Below are 25,056 nucleotides of genomic sequence, written 5' to 3'. Positions count from 1 at the left end.
CCTCATCTTACCTGCAAACAGACATAAAATCCTACCCAGACCCTACCTGATACGAAATAAAGGCCATCTGAGGATAAAACTGTCTGCAGCCATACAAAGGTCCAGAAAAGCCTTGGTCCGAGGATATTACACTGATAAAAAGCAGGAAACCTTGCTCCTGCCAAAACATCCCATCTGTGCAAAGCATAACGGCTGCCAAGAGGGCGAGGTCAGCCCACTGATGGGAAAGCCATCCCTGAGCCTCATGTGCCCAGGGTCTGCTAATACCAAGGCATGAGGTTAAGCAAACACTACAGTCCCCACGAGTCAGGCACTGAGGGACAGCAACAGTAGATGACATACTAGGGAGAGCGCAAGAGCACAAAGACAGACACTGCCTGGCACGGGCAAGCGGAGTCCCTGAAAGCTGCACGTGAGGCGGGAGCACCAGAGCAAACCCATCTGACACCCCAGGCCTTTCAAATAACCTGAAGCCTTTGGAGCACTGAATACAACTATATAGCAATACAAAGGGAAAGTGAAAGTCACTCACTCATAGCCAACTCTTTGCGACCCCAAGGGCTGTAGCCTGCCAGGCTCCTCCTTCCATGGAATTCTCTAGGCAAGAATACTGGAGTGGGTAGTTGTTGCCTTCTCCAGGGGATCTTCCCAACCCAGGGATCAAACCTAGGTCTCCTACACTGCAGACGGATTCTTTACCATCTGACAATACAAACCGATCACAAACACAGAACAGATTGGCACCCACTAACCGCACCTCCCACAAATGAAGCTTACTAAACTTAAACGAGGAGAGGTATGCACATTACTAAGCATAAAGACATTTACCTCTGTACCTATTGTTCATATAGAAAAAAATGCCCAGCGTCCAATAAAAAACTATCACAAACACAGGCAAAGGAAGAAAAAATGACCTGCCTCCAACAGATAAGGTAATGAACAGAAGAAAACACAGGGACGGCCCCTATTGTGGAATTATCAAGCAAAGATTTTAAAATAACCTTCACATTTTAAAGGAAAAGAGGAAAACATGAGCAAATTGGAATTTCAGCGAAGAGTTAAAAAAAAAGAACAAATGGAAATCCAAGAAATACAAACATAATATCAAAGAAAAAGAATATTAATCAATGGGAATGACAATCTGTGAGATTATCAACAGACTGGATATAACAAAGAAAAGAATCACTGAACTCAAAGAGTATAGCACTTTTCCCAACTGAAACACAAAAAGACAAAAGGGGAGATATAGGGGTGGCAGGGAAGGGAGGAGGACAGAACTAGGAATCAAACAGCAAGGGTGAAAAGGTCTTTAAAATACTCACAGACTACACTTAGAGAGAAAAATCAGTAAGAATATAGAAGACTATTACAACAATGAAACCTGACCTATTTAACATTTTATAGAAAACTGTACCCAACAATAGGAGAAATATATATATATATATATTTTTTTTTTTTTAAGTGCATACAACACTTCCATATAGGTCAAATCCACACAAAGTATGCTCTCTGATCACAATGAATTAAATTAATTAAAAAGAGAAAAATATCCAGAAAATCCCCCAATGTTCAGAAACTCCATAACCAACTTCCAAATAATTCAAGAATAAAAAGAAGTCAAGAGGAATTCTTTAAGTATTTCAAACAATGAAAATGAAAATACAGTAGATGGATATTTGACAGATACAGTTGAACAGTGTCATTGGAAAATTTATTGCACTAAATGACTAATTAGAAAAAAAGAAAAGTGACAAATTAATGACACCAACTTCCACCATATGAAACTGAGGGCAACTCTAGAGAATTCAGGAACCACAGATAGCAGAAGGAGCCACTTGGGGGTTGAGGCTGTACACCCAATGAAGAGGACCACACCCACGAAGACCAAGACCCAGACACAGCCGAAGAAGGCAGGTCGATGGCTCACAGATGGTGGAGTTGCTGAAATGGCTTAAAGAGGCATCTCATCCGTTTTTAAAGATGGCAGCAGTGTTTAGAAAGCAGTAAATCTGAATCTAAAATATTACAGGAGTAACAGCCAAGGATAAGTTGCCAAAGTGAAAGTGACTACATCAGAAGAAAGTGTCACTGAGCTGAAAATTTCACAGAAATGGAGAAGCCAGGGTTATAAGTAGAGCAAACTAAACACAGAAAAGGTGAGTAGTTGACAAGTAAAATGACCAGTCTTTGAGGAGAGAGTCTAAGTTAGGCACGGCTTCTAGGGAAAAAGGAATAGTTATCAAGAAATCAAAAAGAGGCTGAATACACTCAATTAAAATAGAATGGCTTGAAAGGCTAAGTTTTATTTTAATGACTTAAACATCAGATAAGTTTAACATTCACTTTGCTCTCCATCTGCCTCTGATATTATATTCCAAGATAAAATGTCCTATACCTGTAAGTTAGCTTGTCTTCTTTCCTATTCTTTTAAGTAAAACTTATGAATTGCACTTATTTGTTATGTAAGAAGAGCTAAGTTTTTCTCCGAAAATCTTATTAGATGATAACATCTCAATAAAAATAAAATTTCATCCATTCTTCCTGAAATACCTTTCAGGTATTTCCTGACTGCCTACCAATGCTAGCAACCAGTTAGTATTCAAGATACTACGAATCCAATGATAATATAAACCTAGGCCGATACGCCTAAACAAAACCTTAAATTTAATTTAACAGTAAAACTACAAATCCAATGATGTAATCAGCCATTTCTCCCTGTCAGTTTTTATTCAGAAACACAGTTCTATTTAAATTACCTAAGATTTGGGTTTTTAAATCACTTAATAAAAAAACAATTTTAAGATATTTTTACTTTAAAAATATTTAACTACAAAACCTTGGAGAAGCTTTGAGGTGGAGTATGTGGTAAATTATCCTAAAGAGCCTGGGACTTCTTTGGCCATATCACCCTCAACATGCCCAATCTCATCTAAAGATCCTAGGATACACTTTCAGAACTGCAATTTTCCTGATTATTTTCCACTAGATAAAATTAGAAGATAATTAGACAAAAGGTAAAATAGTAGATAAAACAGCAATGCTATGGGCTGCAGCCTGCCAGGCTCCTCTGCCCACGGGATTCTTCAGGAAAGAACACTGGTGTGGGCAGCCATTCCCTTCCCCAGCAGATCTTCCCGACCCAGGGATCAAACTCAGGTCTCCTGCACCGCTGGCAGGTTCTTTACCATCTGCCACCAGGGAAGCCCCAAAATAATGTATCAAACAGCTGTTAATAAAGCATGACAGTATTTCACAAATGCTTACAAGACTTCAATGTGCTTACCTATGAGTATTGTATCTCATTGTCTGAACACACTGCAGAAGGCGTGTAACTTTCCATTAACAAAGACTGGTACAACTGACAAAGACTATACGTCTATGAATCACAAAGTAATTGGAAACCAAATCACTATAAATGCATAAGCAGAGAAAGATAATACAAAAGGGCTTGAAATTAAAAACGTGAGAAACAAAAGAGAAACTGTAAAGTTACAAAGCGCAGAAAAGAACCTTTGGAAATAAGGAAAATGATAGCTTAAGGGAACGATAAAGAAGGAAATGAATCTACAGTAAAACTGGGAATGCAAACTGGCAACATCAATTCATCATAGTATTAAAAAAAATTCTTTTCTTAAACAAAAGATTAAACTATCTCTACCTTTCTGGTCTGGACTGTTCTACTCACAGCAGGTATTTTCTGGGTAGATATCTCCACATAGCCTCAACTGAGAACACTCAGTACAGTAGCTTCTATCTGCTGACTTCTTTTAATGTGCTTTCATAATTCTCCTAAAGTTCAAGTTTTACTTTTACCAATCCCCCAAAAATGGAAACTTCCACTCACCTGGATATTACTATTTGTTCTTTTTCATCCTCAAAGTATAAACTCCTAATTTAGGTAAAGATTATTCAATGCTTCTGTACCTTAAATACTCCTCTAATAGCAAAAATCACTCTATAAAACACCTTTCTTGCTCACCAAAAAGCCAATATTGGGCTTCCCTGGTGGCTCAGTGGTGAAGAATCTGCTTGCCAATGCAAGAGATACGGGTTCGATCTCTGATCCAGGAAGAGTCCACATGCCACGGAACAAGTAAGCCCGTGCACAGCTATTGAACCTGCACCCTAGAGCCTGAGAGCCCCAGCCACTGAGCCCACATGTCAGAGCTGCTGAAACCCTTGCACCCTAGAGCCTGTGTTCCGCAACAAGAGAAGCCACAACAATAAGAAGCCCATGCACCACAACTGGAGAAGAGCCGCCACCACCACAACTAGAGAAAAGTCCTTGCAGCAGCAAAGACCAGACACAGCCAAGTATAAATTAAATTATTAAAAAAAAATTTAAGCCAAATTCACACTTTTTTAAAAAAACGACTTGATTTCTCTGTTTTTTTAAACCGACAGCTATACAACAATATCATTAGTTAGCTAATCAAAATATAAATATCAATAATTTCTGGAACACGATCACTGGCGCTTTCATTAACTCATATTACTGCAATTAAAATTAAGCATAATAGTTCAAAAAACTTCTAGTAAATCCCACTTGAAAAGTTAGACAATCTAAAATCAAAATTTCTCTAGAAAATAGTTTATTTTTTTCATGGTTGTTCATCTTATTTCTACCAAAATTCCCTCATAATTTCACAAAGTAGAAGCCAACTCACCCTCATGAGACAAAGTTCTTTTTGCCAGACTTCCAGTTTCTCTTTTTAATCTCAGAATGAGGCATCAACATACATTCATTCAGTGCCAATAATTGACAGTCATTCTATCAAGTGTTTGAAATTTTAAAAGAGATCAATCAGTTTTCTCCTGGAAGGGCTGTGTCAGATCCAGTGTGGAGGTCCCAAGCTCAAACGCCTACAGGCAGCAGGCCATGAGCCTGCGCTAGACGGGGCATAAGACAGCCCAGGCCAGTGACATACGACGAACCGGAGCACACATCTTCATCCAGGACAGAGCTGTCGCCTCCACAGCACATACACCAAAGACTGTGTGTTTAAGGTTTAAGTGAGCTTAGTCTGCTGGGAAAGATTCTGCCTGACGCTGGGAAAGATCGAGGGCAGGGGAGAAGGGGACGACAGAGGATGAGATGGCTGGATGGCATTATCGACTTGACGGACATGGGTTTGGGTGGACTCCTGGAGCTGGTGACGGACAGGGAGGCCTGGCGTGCTGTGGTTCATGGGGTCGCAGAGAGTTGGACACGACTGAGCGACTGAACTGGACTGAAGGGAATCCCTCTGGGGCCTACCAGTCTATGACTTCTGGTTGCTACAGATCTAAATACACATAAAACACTCATTTTACAGTCAGTGCTCTTAATAGAGGTGCTTAAAGCCTTCTGTGAGAACAGAAAAGTAACTGCCATTTCATCTATCATCTACGGTTCTATACAAATGTTTACTGAGTACTAATTATCCATGAGGGCGGGGGTGAAGATGGGAAGAACAGAAGGAGCAGAAGGAAGAGGTAACACATATAACACCATATGCCAGACACTGCTCTAAGCATTTTACATATACAGTTGGCTCTCTGTATCCACAGATGTGGAACTCGCAGATACAGAGGGCCAATTCTACTACATTATTTTACAGAAGGGCTTAAGCATCAAGAATTTTAGCATCACAGAGGTCTTGGAACCAATCTCCTGCAGATGAGAGACCCATATTAATTCATTCTAGTCTCACAACAATCTCATAAAGTTAGGGACCATAATTATCCCCATTTTAAAGGTGAAGCTTAGAACCTGCCCATGGTCACAAAGCAAGAAACTAAAATCTAAAATCATTCTGGCTCCAGAGCCCACATTTTTGATGGCTTTTCTAAACTAGGCTATCACATTCCCAGATATCTCCTAGTGTCTACTCCACATACTCCATCAACACACTCTCACAGCACACTGCACTCCCCTCCATCACAAGACTTTCCTGTTTAATTGTCTGACTACCAAATTGAGCTGTGGGCTGAGGACAGGAATCACATTTTTTATCATTTTATCTTCAGCATCTATTACAGTAATCTGGTGCAGAGTAAGCTCTCACTTCAACAAACATGTACTGAATAAAAATGAAGTGAATAGCACAGTGATAGGATTGACTTTAAAAAAAAAAAAAGTCAATAAGCATAGGTCAGGCAGAAAATGCATGGAATGTATTGAGTTGGCCAAAAAGTTCATTTGGGTTTTTTCCATATGATGCTATGGAAAAATCCAAATGTGAACTTTTTGGCCAACCCAATATTATCCCATGAAGCTGTATAAGATGAAAACATTAAAAAAAAATGTAAGAGAAGTTTAAAAGCTACTGGTATAATGTATACATACATGATTAAAGGGGTAAGATTTTTTAAAAATACTAAAACCATCATTCATAGTTAATAATTTTCTTGCAAACCATCCCTTACTACCTTCATAACTGCCAGTGGGGACAACTGAATCTGTACAATAGGATCCTAACTGGTCTTCTTATTTGTAGGCTAACTTCCTCTCTCTAAACTACTTCGATTCACTACTACTAGAATTAACTTTCTGAAACAATTTGCTGTGTCACAGTCACATGTAAAAATCTTTGAATGCTCCTCACTGCCGAGGGCCCAAGTTCCCTTAGCCTGGTTTTTTAAATTCTTCCTTTTTTTTTTTACCCCAGGGCAACCTCTTCTAAAGTGTTTTCCAGAGTGTTTTTCCAGACTGCAGCTGGTACAAAGTATAGGTGAGTATTTCTTTCCTGAGTAGAAAAACATGACATACTAACTCTGGAAGAATTTGAAGCACTTTTGGAAGGAATACATGGATAGAATGGATATTTATACATAAACACATGATACAAAAAAATTAAACCAAACTACCTAAGAGGCTAGTGTGAATGTCAGCAAGAAAAAGAACAAAAACTAGAGAAAGACAACAATGAAAAGACCAAAAATTTGCAATATGTACTTAAAGGGAAACCAAACTTTATGTGTAAAATATAATATAATTTAACATTTTCAAACAAGGGACAGTGTGGTAAGTTGCAGAACAGATCCCATTCAAAAATACATCCTCTGTTTAAACAGGTATGTACTGAAGACTTTACCTTGCCCAGAAAGAGGTCTGGCCTTTGCCCTCTGCTACTGGGAGGTAATCTGCAGACCCCTGGAATATCCTGCCTGACAACAGTGTCTTCGCTGGCCTGCAGGGTTGGTCACTGAAAAGTCTAACAATATGATTTATGATGTTTGAAACAAGCCACATCAGTTCCAGCCTCCAGAGTAACTGGAGACTAAGTGTATTAGCCTGAACCTCTGGGAGGGACTGAATACTCACTGAAGGGGAGCTATGCTGGTAGCATGTCACTGATTCGCAAGGTAAACTCTGCACACCACACGCTTGTGCAAACTCTCCTGGCCGGCAGTACTGAGTCTGATCACACGTCTTAGCCAGGAGCAGGAAGCACTGTCTCTGACTCCTGAAGAGGAGACAGTCAGGAGGCTCCCCCTTGGGCCACTCCAGACTTTGCCCTACTAGGCTTAGGCTCTTATCTTGGCCGATTTAATCTGCATCCTCTTGTTAGAGTAAAACTCACAGACTCTCGCTTTGGCTGGTTTTAACTTGTGTCCTTTTGATACAATAAAAGCATAATCATCACTATAGTGCTCTTCTGAGTTTTAAGGCCTTCTAGCAAATTACCAAATCTGAAGGAGTCCCTGGGTGACCCCAGAATCAGTAACTGACTGGTCTGAAGTAAGGTGGCCCTGGGGATCCCCAAACTTGTAGCCAGTGTAAGGGCAGTCTTGTGGGGACTATGGAGTTGGCCTGAACTCATTACAGTAAGTTTTCCTCACTATATTTCTTGAGGTGATATAATTTAAACTGTCCTCAAAGTCATAGCCCTCAGCAGGAAAGCACCTGACTTGCCCTGTTAGGCACTACTGCCAAGGGGCTAGTCAAGAGGTGGCAGACCGCAGAATGATGCCACAGGGGCCCTGTTGGTTAACAGGCTAACCACCACAGAGGAGGCCTTTAATAGACAAGGAATATCTCTGAACAAGGACAACCCATACTAGGATGGCAAAAGGCACTTACGAAGTACCAGAGAAACAGAATGAGATCTTATTTTCCACAATATAAAGGGCATATAACATTTCCTCTATTCTTTATATCAATTTCAAGATGGCACAGAAAGTTCAAAATCATATAAAAATAGGACCTTCAGATTTATATCTAGACTACTGGATAAAATACCTCAGGTCACAATATTGTGGACTCACCTATACTTCAACAACAACAAAAAATATTTCAGGAACAAAACAGCAAAAGTGCTATACCTCTATTGCAGTAGTTGTATTTCCTATAATTACTGTTACTCATTTATGAAAAATTAGTTAAGACTAAGCAAAGTAGATTTTAGGTATTGGAAAACCAATGGATTTAAACCAACAAGCAGATGATGACTGCAACCAGGAAATTAAAAGACACTTGCTCTTTGGAAGAAAATCTATGACAAACCTTGACAGCATATTAAAAAGCAGAGACAATACTTTGCCAACAAAGGTCCATCTAGTCAAGGCTGTGGTTTATCCAGCAGTCATGTATGGATCGGAGAAGGCAGTGGCAAGCCATTCCAGTCCTCTTGCCTAAAAATCGCATGGACAGAGGAGCCTGGTAAGGTTGCACTCCATGGGGTCGCTAAGAGTCGGATACGACTGAGCGACTTCACTTTCACTTTTCACTTTCACGCATTGGAGAAGGAAATGGCAACCCACTCCAGTGTTCTTGCCTGGAGAATCCCAGGGATGGGGGAGTCTGGTGGGCTGCCATCCATGGGGTTGCACAGAGTCGTATACGACTGAAGCGCCTTAGCAGCAGCAGCAGCAGCATGTATGGATGTGAGGGTTAGATCATAAAGAAAGCTGAGGGCTGAGGAATTGATGCTTTTGAACTGTGGTATTGGAGAAGACTCTTGAGAGTCCCTTGGACAGCAAGAAGATCCAACCAGTCAATCCTAAAGGAAATCAATCCTGAATGTTCATTGGAAGTACTGACGCTAAAGCTCCAATATTTTGGCCACCTGATGAGAAGAGCCAGCTCACTGGAAATGACCCTGATGCAGGGAAACAGTGAAGGCAGGAGGAGAAGGGGACAGCAGAAAACAAGATGGTAGGCTGTCATCACCGATTCAATGGAAATGAGTCTGAGCAAACTCTGGGAGACGGTGAAGGACAGGGAAGCCTGCAACGCTACAGTCCATGGGGTCGCAAAGAGTCAGACAGGACTGAGAGAGTGAAGGACAACAAATCAGCATCTTGAACTTATTACCCTTGTTCCTAAGCCTATGAAGCTATGGGCCGTTCAAGATTCTACTTAAAAATAACATTAAAAAAAAAAAAACCTCTTTGGGAACCTCCTAGAATCAGTAATAAAATCTGTTCTACTTATATCTTGATAAAACACTGATTTACAATACACTAAGATTTAGAAAAGGAGACCCACGTATGTGGGTATCTAAAACTTCATTTTTTTGCTTTCCCCAAATAAAATCAGTCTAAAAGATGGAGGGAACCCACAACTCAAGCTGGGAGAGGCTTTCATTATTTTCAAACAAGAATACAGAGGTCATGTACTCCACACCATGAACAATGCTGGTCTAATATGCCTAAAAAGAATCCTAAACATAAATAAGGCTTTCCCTTAAATTCCTGTCTTCTCAGACAAAAAAAAAAAAAAAAAAAAAAAAATCCAGGTATTCTGAACCTCCTGGTGCCATACATCTGGACTTAGTATAGTTAATTATCTCACCTCAAACAGCTAGAATGAAAAGCTACTACACTCTTGGTTTATTTACAGTTTGGTTTTTCTGGTCATACCATCATAATTAAGAGGTAGCCATGTTTTCTTCACTCTAGTTGTTTAAAAACAAACAACACCACATTCTTAAGCTTATTTCTGAACATGAGCAATGACTAACCCATCTTCTCTCCATCCTCCTTCACCATCCAAGTCTATCTTCCAACCTGTGACCCCACAACCTATTAGTCTTAAAATATTCTGTCTGTACAGAAGGTGATTCACTATTTAACAGTTCAGTTTCTCTACTTGAATGGAACCTCTGTGAGGCTAAGTATCATGGCTAACTGTTCCTGTATTTTAAGCACCTAAAAATGCAGTCAAACACACTGTCATTAAAAAGGCAACAGACCGAAGAGCATAAGCTCAGGGTGTCAGGTCACCCAAAAGCAACAACTTTCCTTCATCCAAGTGGAACCAGGTTCAGTCATCCTAATGCACATTTACTGACAAAGTAAGGCTATGAAATTAGCAAACAATTCATTATGTCTATGATAACACAGTTTAAAACTGGCATTGTGCTGCAAAAAAACTTAATCGATAGGAGAAAATAATTTTGGTAAATACATACTGAGAATAATTTTAGTAAAATTAAGTTGTAACTCCTAAAGCTAGTAATAAAAATAACTCTGCGAAGTTTAATCATTCTTTTTTAAAGAGAGTCCTATTTAAGTCTCTAAAACCATGTACATGACCAGATATTTTCTTTTCCTTTTCAGGTTCACCGTAAATAGAAGAAAGGCAGACTTCCCTCAAATTTGTCGTCGATGGGTAAATTATATTTACGGTGAAGAGTTCAAAAAGGACGATATAGGACTTCCCGATTGGTCCAGTGGTTAAGAATCTGCCTTGCGATGCACAGGTCACAGGTTCAAGCCCTGGTCTGGGAACTAGGATCTCATGCGCTGCGCGGCCGCTAAGCCCACGAGCCGCAACTAAAGCAAGCCCACGCACAGCAACGAAGAGCCCCTGCGCCACAACAAAAGGCCCAGCACAGCCAAGCATGAAGCAATAATAAAACCAAAATTAAAATGATAACAGCACTATTCCTTCAATATCTTCAAGTTATTTTCTTCTGGTTTATAATTCAGCAAACAGGGCAAATTACTTTAAGATTTTAATTTAGAAATATATAGCTGTTACTATAACACCTATAACCTAGAGCAAATATTTAATAAGAGTACTGCTTTTTCTTACCTTAAGTATTCCCCAAAAGTATATTTTTATAAACTTTCAGAAGATAAAGGGGGCTTAAACCTTTATAAACCATCCTTTCTTTTATTTCTAAAATGACTTCTTAGCATTTCAAATGAACTATAGAAAAGAGAAAGTTGTCAAGAGGAAGGTGTGAAGTAGGAAGAGTCTATGATACTAACAGATACAATAACATGGAAGGCAAGGTGGGGCTCAGGGATTAAATAGCCCCAAGAAGAAAGAATGAAAAAAGCAAGTTCTAATAGAGGTGCTTGAAGAACTCATGCATTGAGTAACACATGTTCCACATAACCCTCATCCTGATGGTAGAATCTCATAGAAATTTAAAGCCATTTTCAAGACTTTACTTTTTCACTTTGAATAAAGAGCTCTAATCCTTGGTCATCATATCCATCAGCTACTCTAACTTTAACCTTAATTGTTCAATGCTATCTATCAAACTCACAACAAGGACTTCAGCACTTGGATCATGGTCATCTTCATGTGTGCCACTGTCCCACAGGTCCACTTATATAGGGGTTTTCTGTAAACTACACATGTACTACAGTACTATATGATCTACAGTTGGTCGAGTTCAAGGATGTAGAACCACAGATAAAGGGGGCCAACTGCAAAGTTTTATTGGAATTTCCAACTCCATGGAGGGCCGGAGCCCCTAACCCCCATGGAATTCAAGGGTCAACAACATTCTATACTTGTCTTCTATCATAAGAGTACACTGTTGCTTCCCAGAAAACACATATTAGGGTTAGTTCATCTGTGACTCTACAATCAAATCAAGTTCTTCAGTGCTTCACTTGCTCCCCGTGAAGTCATCATCACAGACCAAATATTCTATGACTAAACATTATACAATATATATTCAAATATACTTACTATTGTCATAAATAGTAAAGCACATAAAATAAGAAGCCCCAATTCCCTTTTCCTAGATATTTTATAAACAATTTTAATATTTTATTGCAATTCTTCAACAATGACACAATGATATTTTACTTTTGGTAAGACTGGCCCTATTTGGGGTATAAAAATGGCTAGATGTGCATTCAATAACCAAGGGATATAATCTAAGCAAATATATATATAATGAATGCCCCTAGTTTTCCTAATCCACTGCAAAAGGTTACATTTTCACAACCATGTCCCAAAGTCTATTCTGACACTTTTCAGTTCTTAGAGGAGAATTGAAACACATATTATATAGGTTTTAAGAAAGTCTGGAATTGTTAATTATTTACTCTTTGAGCAATGTGATGAGAGTTGTGAGCTTTCTTTCTTTAGGAAAAACAAAACAAAAAAAATGTACTATAGACATTACTTTTAAACTCATATTCTGGAACTAAGTACCCTTCATCATTTCAACAATTAATTAAGGTTCACTTAATTTCCTATGTAACTGGAAAAGACAAAAGCTATTATTTAACCTTAATCTTTCATCTTAAAATTCTAATAAAACTACGAGGTCGGACATTGACACCAAAGTTCTGGCTCATACCAATGAGAGTTACACACTTTAAAAAAAAGGGGGGGGGGGGTTCAGTTGAATTTGAAGATGTGTGATAAGTCAATCCAGTGCCTTTGCTAACCTACAGTAAATTCACAACCACAACTGGTTAGAGGAACTAATCTATCAGACTTTTTTAGAAAAGAAACTGCCTCCTAATCAGTGTGTGTGTGTGTGTGTGTGTGTGTGTGTGTGTGTGTGTGTGTGTGTGTGTGTGTGTGTGTGTGTGTGTGTCAGACTTTTTTAGAAAAGAAACTGCCTCCTAATCAGTGTGTGTGTGTGTGTGTGTGTGTGTGTGTGTGTGTGTGTGTGTCAGACTTTTTTAGAAAAGAAACTGCCTCCTAATCAGTGTGTGTGTGTGTGTGTGTGTGTGTGTGTGTGTGTCAGACTTTTTTAGAAAAGAAACTGCCTCCTAATCAGTGTGTGTGAGTGTGTGTGTGTGTGTGTGTGTGTGTGTGTGTGTGTGTGAAGTCGCTCAGCCGTGTCCAACTCTTTGTGACCCCATGGACTGCAGCCCATCAGGCTCCTCTGTGCATGGGATTCTCCAGGCAGGAATACTGGCGTGGGTTGCCATTTCCTCCTCCAGGGGATCTTCCCAACCCAGGGATCAAACCCAGGTCTCCCACATTGCAGGCAGACGCTTTATCCTCTGAGTCACCAGGTAAGCTCCCTAATCACTTTAGAGGGCAATAACTATTTTTTCCTTCTGAATCTATTGTACTAATATCTATCTCATGAATGTTAATGGTAAAAAAAAGAATTTAAGCTGCTATTCTGGGCAAACAGATGGAAATTTCCCCATATTACAACTCTGAGTCCATTGAAGTGTTTAAAATATATTTGGTACCAGATATAATGATCTCTTCATGTTTCAGTGAATAAGATTTACTACCCCAAAAGAAGTTTCCTGGAACAATAAATCTCGAGGTTCACTATACAGAAGCAATTAAGAGCTCTCTTTATTACACATTACTGTGATTTTCTTAAATTCTCCTCTGAAATGGTAAATGACTGAGACTGAAAGATTCCATTAGGCCATATTCAATTTTGGTGATGAATGACATATTAATAGACTAGATAGTACAAAACTGAACACCAGAAATATGAGAATACATAAAGTTAGCCTCATTTCATCTTGCGTCTGCCTTTAAACCAAAACAGTTTTACCATTATGTCTGTAATAATGTAAAAAATGAGGCATAATCACTGAAAACCTCTATGTGTGAAGTACAGTTTTTCACATTTAAGCAAAGGCTTTTTCCTTCTCTTTAACCACAGCTGCAATAACAAACTCTCAAAGGTACTTTTTCTTTTACTATGATACAAACAATACAACAATGATAAAGTCATACATTTGTATATACAAATAACACATCTTATGGCTAGATTTTCTTTATGAACTACTAGTGTTAGACAAACACTTAAGAACTATATATTTAAGGATAAAATAAGAAAAGAAAGAAAAGCAAGGCAATACTTAGAAAATTAATCTGAATGGCAGATGAAATACATACATACATACATACATACATATATATATATATATATAAAACTCCTAGCTAGCAGAGTATGCAAGAAAATAACAGATGAATATTTATAAAATCTTTATTAAACTAGATGAATACAAGCTCTTGAAAAACCAGGTGGAGTTAAAAAAAGTTTTTGTAATTCTCTGTTTAATCCTCTCAAAAGTTATTAGAAATCTTCATATTTGTTACTTTCATCCTACACAGCAAATATTTTACTTTCAAAACAGTAATAAATCATTCTAAAATATTTTCCACAGAATTTTAATAAAGCAGTCAAACTGGACATGATAAAGTAAAATGATTCCAAGCAGAGAAAAGCAAAAAAATTATTGCTAGAAACTTTTAAGAGATTATTAGCTCTTTGTTTTTCCTCAGTTTTTTTTTTTTTTTTTTCTTTTCTCCTGTTTTAACTTGAGTGAGATAAAAGGAATGGAGTCTTGCTTAACTTTTTAAAAAAATTATTTATTTTAATTGGAGGCTAATTACTTTACAATATTGTAGAGGTTTTTACATACACTAACAGGAATCAGCCATGGGTGCACATGTGTCCCCAATCCTGAACACCCCTCCCCCTCCCTCCCCATCCCATCCCTCAGGGTCATCCCAGTGCACCAGCCCTGAGCATGCATCAAACCTGAGCCCTGTCTCATGCATCAAACCTAGACTGGCGATCTATTTCACATATGGTAATAAACATGTTTCAATGCTGTTCTCTCAAATCATCCCACCCTCGCCTTCTCCCACAGAGTCCAGAAGTCTGTTCTGTACATCTCTGTCTCTTTTGCTGTCTTGCATGTCATTCATTGTTGCCATCTTTCTAAATTCCATATATATGCGTTAATATACTGTATTGGTGTTTTTCTTTCTGACTTACTTCACTCAGTATAATAGGCTCCTGTTTCATCCACCTCATTAGAACTGATTCAAATGCATTCTTTTTAATGGCTGAGTAATATTCCATGGTGTATATGTACCACAGCTTCCTTATCCATTCATCTGCTGATGGGCATCTAGGCTGCTTCCATGTCCTGGCTATTATAAACAGTGCTGCGATGAGCATTGGGGTGCACGTGTCTCTTTCAGATCTGGTTTCCTCGGTGTATATGTCCAGCAGTGGGATTGCTGGGTCATACGGCAGTTCTACTTGCAGTTTTTTAAGGAATCTCCACACTGTTCTCCATAGCGGCTGTACTAGTTTGCATTCCCACCAACAGTGTAAGAGGGTTCCCTTTTCTCCACACCCTCTCCAGCATTTATTGCTTGTAGACTTTTGGATAGCAGCCATCCTGACTGGCGTGTAATGGTACCTCATTGTGGTTTTGATTTGCATTTCTCTGATAATGAGTGATGTTGAGCAGCTTTTCATGTGTTTGTTAGCCATCTGTATGTCTTCTTTGGAGAAATGTCTGTTTAGTTCTTTGACCCATTTTTTGATTCGGTCGTTTATTTTTATGGAATTGAGCTGCAGGAGTTGCTTGTATATTTTTGAGATTAATTCTTTGTCAGTTGCTTCGTTTGCTGTTATTTTCTCCCATTCTGAAGACTGTCTTTTCACCTTGCTTATAGTTTCCTTTATTGTGCAAAAGCTTTTAAGTTTCATTAGGCCCCATTTGTTTATTTTTGCTTTTATTTCCATTACTCTAGGAGGTGGGTCATAGAAGATCCTGCTGTGATTTATGTCAGAGAGTATTTTGCCTGTGTTTTTCTCTAAGAGTTTTATAGTTTCTGGTCTTACATTCAGATCTTTGATCCATTTTGAGTTTATTTTTGTCTATGGTGTTAGAAATAGTGTTCTAGTTTCATTCTTTTACAAGTGGTTGACCAGTTTTCCCAGCACCACTTGTTAAAGAGATTATCTTTTCTCTATTGTATATCTTGCTTCCTTTGTCAAAGATAAGATGTTCATTAGTGCATGGATTTATATCTGGCCTTTCTGTTTTGTTCCATTGATCTATATTTCTGTCTTTGTGCCATTACCATACTGTCTTAATGACTGTAGCTTTGTAGTATAGTTTGAAGTCATGCAGATTGATTCCTCCAGTTCCATTCTTCTTTCTTAAGATTGCTTTGGCTATTCAAGGTTTTTTTGTATTTCCACACAAATTATGAAATTATGTGTTCCAGTTTTCTGAAAAATATCATTGGTAGATTGATAGGGATTGCATTGAATCTATAGATTCCTTTGAGTAGTATACTCATTTTCACTAAATTGATTCTTCTGATCCATGAACATGGTATATTTCTCCATCTCTTTGGGTCATTTTTGAGTTCTTTAATTAGTGTTTTATAATTTTCTATGTATAGTTCTTTTGTTTCTCTAGGTAGATTTATTCCTAAGTATTTTATTCTTTTTCATTACAATGGTGAATGGAATTGTTCCCTTAATTTCTCTGTCTTCTCACTGTTAGTACATAGGAATGCAAGGGATTTCTGTGTGTTAATTTTATATCCTGCAACTTTACTATATTCATTGATTAGCTCTAGTAGTGTTCTGATGGTGTCTTTAGGGTTTTCTATGTAGAGGATCATGTCATCTGCAAACAGTGAGAGTTTTACTTCTTTTCCAATTCGGATTCCTTTTATTTCTTTTTCTTTTCTTATTGCTGTGGCTAAAACTTCCAAAACTATGTTGAATAGTTGGGGTGAGAGTGGGCACCCTTGTCTTGTTCCTGATTTTAGGGGAAGTGCTTTCAATTTTTCACCACTGAGGATAATGTTTGCTGTGGGTTTATCATATATGACTTTTAATATGTTGAAAAGATATTTGAGATGTTCTTCTATGCCTGCTTTCTGGAGGGTTTTTATCATAAATGGATGTTGAACTTTGTCAAAGGCTTTCTCTGCATCTATTGAGATAATCATATGGTTTTTATCTTTCAATTTGTTAATGTGGTGTATTACACTGATTGATTTGCAGATATTGAGGAATCATTGCATCCCTGGGATAAAGCCCACTTGGTTACGATGTATGATCTTTTTAAAATGTTGTTAGATTCTGTTTGCTAGAATTTTGTTATGGATTTTGGCATCTATTTTCATCAGTGATACTGGCCTGTAGTTTTCTTTTTTTGTGGCATCTTTGTCTGGTTTTGGTATTAGGGTGATGGTGGCCTCATAGAATGAGTTTGGAAGTTTACCTTCCTCTGAAATCTTCTGAAAGAGTCTGAGTAGGATAGGTGTTAGCTCTTCTCTAAATTTTTGGTAGAATTCAGCTGTGAAGCCATCTGGCCCTGGGTTTTTGCTTGTTGGAAGATTTTTTATTACAGTTTCAATTTTCATACTTGTGATGGGTCTGTTAGGATTTTCAATTTCTTCTGGGTTCAGTTTTGGAAGGTTATACTTTTGTAAGAATTCGTCCATTTTTTCCAAGTTGTCCATTTTACTGGCTGATAGTAGTCTCTTACGATCCTTTGTATTTCTGTGTTGTCTGTTGTGATTTCTCCATTTTCATTTCTAATTCTGTTGATTTGATTCTTCTCCCTTTTTTTTGTTGACAAGTCTGGCTAATGGTTTATATATTTTATTTATCTTCTCAAGATATTTACTTATCTTTATTTATTATCTCAGCTTTCAGTTTTGTTCATTTTTTCTATAGTCTCCTTTGTTGCTTTTTCACTTATTTATGCCCTAATTTTTATGATTTCTTTCCTTCTACTAACCCTGGGGTTCTTCATTTTTTCCTTTTCTAGTTGCTTTAGGTGTAAAGTTAGGTTATTTATTTGATTTTTCTCTTGTTTCTTGAGGTATTGCTTATCTTTTTTTAATCAACCATAATTTCCTAAAATGATTCAAGATTGATGCCGTGCATGGTCTAGTTAAATGCTAACTACATACACCTCTTGAGGGAACATAACTACGCATAAGAGAAAGGTATGGAGTGGAGAGAGGCAAACGAGCAGGAAATTAAGACAACTTAGTAGAAATAACTTAACAGAAACAGAAGTTTGCAAGTGGGAGATAATCCAAGCTCAGGCTTAGTCATATGAAAGAACAAAGTGGGGAGTTCACTAAAGAAGATAGCTGTGCAAGTGTGATGACAGGAGGTAGATGAAAACGCTCTGCACCTCCTTTCAATTCTGTCATGAACCTAAGACGGCTCTGAAAGATAAAACCTTTTCAAAAGGTAAATTAATAATACTATATTAAGGCTAAGTAGGGCTTATCCCAGGAACAAAAGAAAGCTTCAGTGTTAAGATGTATTTCCGTTTAATTCATAAAATAAATAAAAGTAAGCTGGAAAGAAAACTATATTCTATCCATAGATTTACAGTAGATAAAAAGCCATTGACAACACTGAACACCTAGTCTCGATTAAAAGTAAAATAATAAACAAGAACAAAACGGAGAAAGAGAAGTCAATGAAAACACAAAGGCCTACAACAGCCAAAACAACTTCAAAAAAGAAGTACCAAGTTGGAAGATTAAGTCTGTCTGATTTCAAGATTTACCATAAACAAAAGTAGTCAAGACACGACCACCACAAAGACAGATAAAACAGATCAAGGGCACAGAACAAAGCATTTAGCAATAGGTCCAGACATACATGACAACTTATTTTTTATAAAGATGCAAAAGGAATTCAATGGAAAAAAAAAAAAAAAGGATCATCTCATCAATACTTGGTGCAAAAACAACTGGATATCCAAATGCAAAACAAACAAAACCTATCAACAGGCTAAAAATAACCCTAACATCTATGACTATGGATTAGTTAAGTAAAGTACGGTACAATTATAAGATGGAAATCTGTGCATCTATTAAAAAAAAAAAGATTGAAGGAGATCTCTATGTTCCAAAACTGGCACAAAGGAGACTCAAGATAAATTAAGTTAAAAAAAGGCAAAGTATAGGAAAGGAAGTTAAGAATCACCTCCTGGGTAAAGGTGGTAAAAATATAAATAAATGTACTTGCTTATATAAAGAAATTCTGATGGATACAAGAAACGCTGATAGCAATGGTTACTCTTCTAAGATGATAAATAGAAACTATCTATTGTCTGACTTTAAAAATTTTGTTAACCATATTTAATCTATTCATATAATTATTTTTTAACTGGCCTTCAAATTGGAAATGCAAATAAAATTGTAATTTAAGAAACTGCTACTTATTAATACTATTTAGTATGCTGCATTCTAATATCTATGCATGTATATTAAGTTAAAAATTGAACAACTCATTATTCCTTCACTAGTTTGACGGATGAAATTAGACAAAATGAAGAGGCTCTTTATAGAGTTTGTGTTAACAAAATTCTAAAATCACAGTTATGTTCAAGATTTTATAAAGAGACAGAAATTAAATTCTACTATTTTCTCCCCAAAAGTATCCATTTTTCAGAATTATAAATTTTGTTTAAAACTATCTAAAACCTAGCCTTCCTCATAAAAATGATACATATTTCCCTGCTGCAGGAACAACTGGATATCCATATTCAAACCAAACAAAAACCTATAAACAGGCTAAAAATAACCCAAATGTCTATGACTATGGGTTAGTTAAGTAAAGTATGGTACAATGATAAGATGGAAATCTGTGCATCTAAGATTGAAGGAGATCTCTATATACCAAAACTGGCACAAAGGAGACTCAAGATAAACTGAATGCCGCATCATTCATAATATCACTACTTTACAATTCCCATAACAAAGATAAAAATAGTAAGACTCTCCAGAGCATTAACCTGTCCACCGTAGCTACTATTCTATAACTGGTGTTACCACAGCCTGCTTTAGACCTACTCTGCCACAAAACGTGCCTTCCCTCTGTATTCCACAACTTAACACTTTGGTAAGAGAAACTGAGAACAAAAAATAACAGTGATAACTGAAAAAGGAAGGAAAGGGGACTTATATTTAAAATGCTTTAAAAAAATTTCCTATGGTAATTTCAAAGCAGGATTTCATAAGTACAAAGGAAAATAAGTGCATCATGTTTCTCTAGTGAAAAAGTATGTGAGAGGTTGTTCAACATAACTGTTTAAGATCCCCGAAGAGCAATTTTCTAAGCATTTCTAAGCAGCACTGATTCTGACTAATAAAACTACACCAAGACACATTTTCTTAAACGCTAAACTTTGAATTATGACAGCACAAGCTGTCAAAATGGTTTTTTTTTAAATGAATGCAAACTGAAAGAATCTGGCTTCTGCTCAACTTTCATGCTGTATTAATAATTTAGAAAATATTTCTATAATGGTACATAGCTCCAGTTAGCAGATTTCCATGAAGGGTGTGACCTGCACTAAATGCTAACATTATCCTTTCCCTACCAACTGGGCAGGTCACAGAAGTGTATGGCTCTTATAGGCGTCCCATTCCTGCAGCCAAAGCAGACAGAAAAGGCAAGCAGGGAGCTGCAGGAAGGCTGTGGCACCCGAGTCAGCCATCGGGACATGCCCAGCAGGCACTACCCACAATGTGAACGTGGGACGGTAAGCCTGTATCTGCTGAGAAAAAAAGACCGGCATTCAACGGTGCTGAGATTAGCGCTGATATTATATCCAAGGGCTAACACCAAACTGAGCAGACTTGAGCAGAAGCAGTTCAAATACAACACAAACTTATATTATCCAAATGTGAGATTATACCAGAAAAAAATTTAAAACATGTAATTACCCATGTTGCTTTATTTCCTGTATTCTTCTATCCTAACCACCCCTCTTCTGAAATATAATAACTCCATGGTGCATCTTTACTGTCAAATACTATGCAGCAGTTACAAACCTCTGTGCATGACATGGAAATATTTCCAAGTGAGTATTTCCAAGCACTGCTAAGTGAAATAAGTCCCAGACTATTTAGTACGATGCATTTTCAGTGTCAAAACAACAAAACAGCAATAACAAAAGAAAGCTCTCCATGTGTATGTATATACATTCAGATACATAAACTAGTTTTTTAAATAAGACTACACACTGAACACTGTTGACCTTCAGAAGGCCTAACAGGTGATTTTCACTTTATACAATTCTATGCTCTTCACAGCTTTTTAAAAAAAAATAAACCAACAACCATGAATCAAATACTCTTATGAGAAACAAGGAACAACTTAAGTTCCCATCACTAAAATCTTACCAAGATAAACAACAAGGACCTACTATACAGCACAAAGAACTATATTCAACATCATATAATAACCTATAATGAAAAAGAATATTAAAAAGTATATACATATATATATAACTGAATTAATTTTCTGTACACCCAAAACTAACACAACATTGTAAATCGACTATACTTAAATTAAAAAGAAAAAAAAAAGAATCTTATGAATATGCAGACTTGAGAATGTTACATGTCTGTCTAAAACAGTGCTATATTCAAGTAATTTCTGGAAAAATCAAGACAAGAGGGCCTCAAAATGTCATTCATATTCCTTTCACAAGTTAAATTTTGATACACTGTAAGTACTAATTAGAAAACTTTACCTTTCTTGACGCATAGATGTCAAAAAACGGCTTATTTCTGACACTGAATGGTTCCTGTGTTTTGTCAATGAGCCCTGTCTTCATTTTTTCATGTCGCGGATTTATTATTTCTCTTTCTATACACTGCAGACGGATATTAAAATCACAATCTCCAACCGGCTGTGCCTGAATTAAACCAGACAATGATTTAAATTTCAACACTAAAAACTATTAGTTTAGTTATAGTTATCTATATAGTTATCCACATAGTTATCCAGGCTGTCACACTATACACAGCAGTCTATATAAACAGCACCCTCTGGAGTTGCCCAGTACACAGCCTGCATCTCCGTATGTGCCAGCCCTGATAATCAGACTAAAGATAGAAGCATACCTAACCATGCAAATACACATACACGAAATTATTTAAATTATAAATATATAAAAGAATACAGGAGAACAATATAAATCTCCTCAAATACAAATTTTCAATCCAAAGCTTTCACATCTGAATTAAAGTACTAATATACTCACTAATCACTTTTATTACTTATATGAATTAGTAAAACCTGCATAAAAACCAAAATCCAAGTAGGTAGGAAAGTATATGTACACAACACACCAAAATAAGCAAAAAAAAAACAAAAAAAAAACAAACCATCATTTTGTTGTTTAAAATGCTAACACCTTACAGCCATCAAGAAGTAGAAGACATTTATTAAAGAAATACACTACCAACTCTGAAAACTAATAAAGAACAAAGTTTATAAAATACAATAAAAAAAGAAAGTGATCCACTCCTCCACATGCATGTACACAGTACATATGTTATGGTACACATATATGATGGGCTTCCCGGGTGGCACAGTAGTAAAGAATCCATCTGCCCATGCAGGAGAAACAGGAGACGTGGGTTTGATCCCTGGATCAGGAAGAGTCCCTGGAGGAAGAAATGGCAACCCGCTCCAGCATTCTTGCCTGGAAAGTTCCAGGGACAGAGGATGGGCCACAGTCCATGCCGCTGCAAAAAGCTGGACGTGACTGAGCATGCACACAGCCAGAGGCCCATGTATATGGTATGTACACATGGTTTGAACGAGGAAATAAAAACCACACGTCAGGCTTCTGCACGAGCTGAGGGTAGGGGCCTGCCCTCTCCTGACTGGACACACAAACACAGCTGCAGCCCGTCACCTGGGTGACAGTAATGGTCCAGGTAAGCAGCCTCACCTCAACGGGACACAAAGCACTCTCTTCTCTACTTCACCATCAGATACCCTTCCCAGCATTTTCCCTATCTTTTCTGCCTTCTTCCTCTTCTCTCATCTATATTACTCAACCTAACATTTACCCAACCTACTGTTTACAAAGAGGTGGCAACACTTGCTTAAGCTGTGAACATTAAATATGCCTCAAGGATGACTTTTTCTCAACTTTGGAAGGACGACAATTTTGATACTCGGCAAAAAACACAGAGCAAAACAAAGTGGATGAGAGCTAGATATGGGGTAGAATATGTTCCCTTTATATAAAGGCATACAGCTGTTCCTAACAGATGTTTATTGAGGAAATGGTAGTTAGTAAATAACCATGTAGTCCATCTGCAATCTTTTCCATGTCACCTATGTCATCAACAAGGCTGAAAAACCTAAAACGTCAGGTTCATTCATTAGATGAGTTCAGACCCCTATAAATTACAATGAAACAAGCAAGGCTTCTTTTTAAGAAATAAAATAAGTCTAAAAATTACAGATAGAAAGTAAGTTCACCTTCAAATCTGCGCTACCTATCATAAAGGAAGTTCCTGATAGATATGTGAAGAATTATAGAGAATAGACCATAGGAAGCACTCAATAGCTACTGACTTCTCAAAAGTCTTCTCTGTTTTGAGTTCTTTCTTCCGTCAAAACACTACCCACCCTGCCAGTGGAGCAATCTTTCAAAACAATTAAAGTATGATCACATCACTAACATAACTAAAACCCTTCAGTAGTATCCTATTTTATACAGAACTGAACTAGAATGCCTTATTCAAGGAATCTGGCCCCCAACCCACCAATCCATTCTCACTTCCTGCTACGTCCCGCATGTCACACACATCAAGTATGCAAAAGTCCATCTAATGCTCCTGACCTCTGAGGCTCACTCCTTCAAAATTAGTATGTCACTTTCTCTGTCTGCAACTCCACACTTCAAATGACTCAACTATACCCACGGTAACCTGGAATATTCTCACCTCTCTGCTACCTCTCATATATTTCCCATATACTACCCTATTTCTCCCTAATATCTTTGATATTATGATACTTTTATAACTATTTCTTTAATTTACATCCCCATTCGTAAGTGAACTTCAAGTTTCTTTTAATTTTGCATTCCATCTAAACACATATCCTAACAATTGTTATAATATATGCACATTAATCTCTAATAAGTTGCATATATACACAACTGTATATTATAAAACAGAGAAAAACTGAATAACAGATTAAGAATAAATCTTTCTTCTTTTCAAATCCCAATGAACTGTTGAGGAAGCAGCCTTTTTTGGAGGTCAGTACACTAAATCATGACCAGTGGTCATGTATAGATATGAGAGTTGGACTGTAAAGAGGGCTGAGCACCAAAGAATTGATGCTTTTGAACTGTGGTGTTGGAGAAGACTCTTGAGAGTCCCTTGCATTGCAAGGACATCCAACCAGTCCATCCTAAAGGAGATCAGTCCTGGGTGTTCATTGGAAGGACTGATGCTAAAGCTGAAACTCCAGTACTTTGGCCACGTGATGCGAAGAGCTGACTCACTGGAAAAGACCCTGATGTTGGGAAAGATTGAGGGCAGGAGGAGAAGAGGACGACAGAGGATGAGATGGTTGGATGGCATCACCGACTCAACAGACATGAGTTTGGGTAAACTCCAGGAGTTGGTGATGGACAGGAGGCCTTGCGTGCTGCAGTTCACAGGGTCGCAAAGAGTCAGACACGACTGAACTGACTGATACTAAATCATGAATTCCCTGGAGGCAAGAAATCATGTCCGAGTCTTCTGTGTATTCCTGACATCTAGAATAATACTTGACATATGAAAAATTATCAATGAAATTATTGCTGGGCAAAATAATAAACTAAGGGATTAAAAAGTTTTAAACCATTATCTCAAAAAAATTTTTCTCATAGTGACCTTGATTTGATAAATCAAAATAAACAAAGTGGTTAATCATCAGTGAAAGTCACTCAGTTGTGTCTGCCTCTTTGTGACCCCATGGACTATACAGTCCATGGAATTCTCCAGGCAAGAATACTGGAGTGGTTAGCCATTCCCTTCTCCAGGGGATCTTCCCAACCCAGGGATCAAAGCCAGGTCTCCTGCACTACAGGGAGATTCTTTAACAGCTGAGCCACCAGGAAGCCCTAAATGAAACCATCAATGAAAGCTCTGTGGTAAAGAATTAAACATGTGATGCTTTCAATTATATCTTATTATCAGAAATATGAAAAATGTGACATTAAAATCAATGAAAAATAGTAACAGGCACTCAATAAATACTTATTGAATGAATGATTATAAACCTAGAGATG

General features: G+C 37.5%; 1 protein-coding gene across 2 annotated transcripts in view; it reads right to left on the bottom strand.

Annotated features, from left to right (window-relative positions):
• RNGTT (RNA guanylyltransferase and 5'-phosphatase) overlaps window positions 1-25,056 on the bottom strand; it is a 218,822-nt gene that overhangs the window by 112,968 nt on the left and 80,798 nt on the right. For both annotated transcript variants that reach the window (XM_065911584.1, XM_065911585.1), the window contains one exon: window positions 21,502-21,666. In XM_065911584.1, the coding sequence (XP_065767656.1) occupies window positions 21,502-21,666 (165 nt within the window). The remainder of the gene's footprint in view (window positions 1-21,501; window positions 21,667-25,056) is intronic.

This window comes from Muntiacus reevesi, chromosome 19 (assembly GCF_963930625.1).
Source record: "Muntiacus reevesi chromosome 19, mMunRee1.1, whole genome shotgun sequence".
In the NCBI taxonomy this organism is placed as follows: Eukaryota; Metazoa; Chordata; class Mammalia; order Artiodactyla; family Cervidae; genus Muntiacus; species Muntiacus reevesi.
This window is presented reverse-complemented; position numbering and strand designations above follow the sequence as displayed.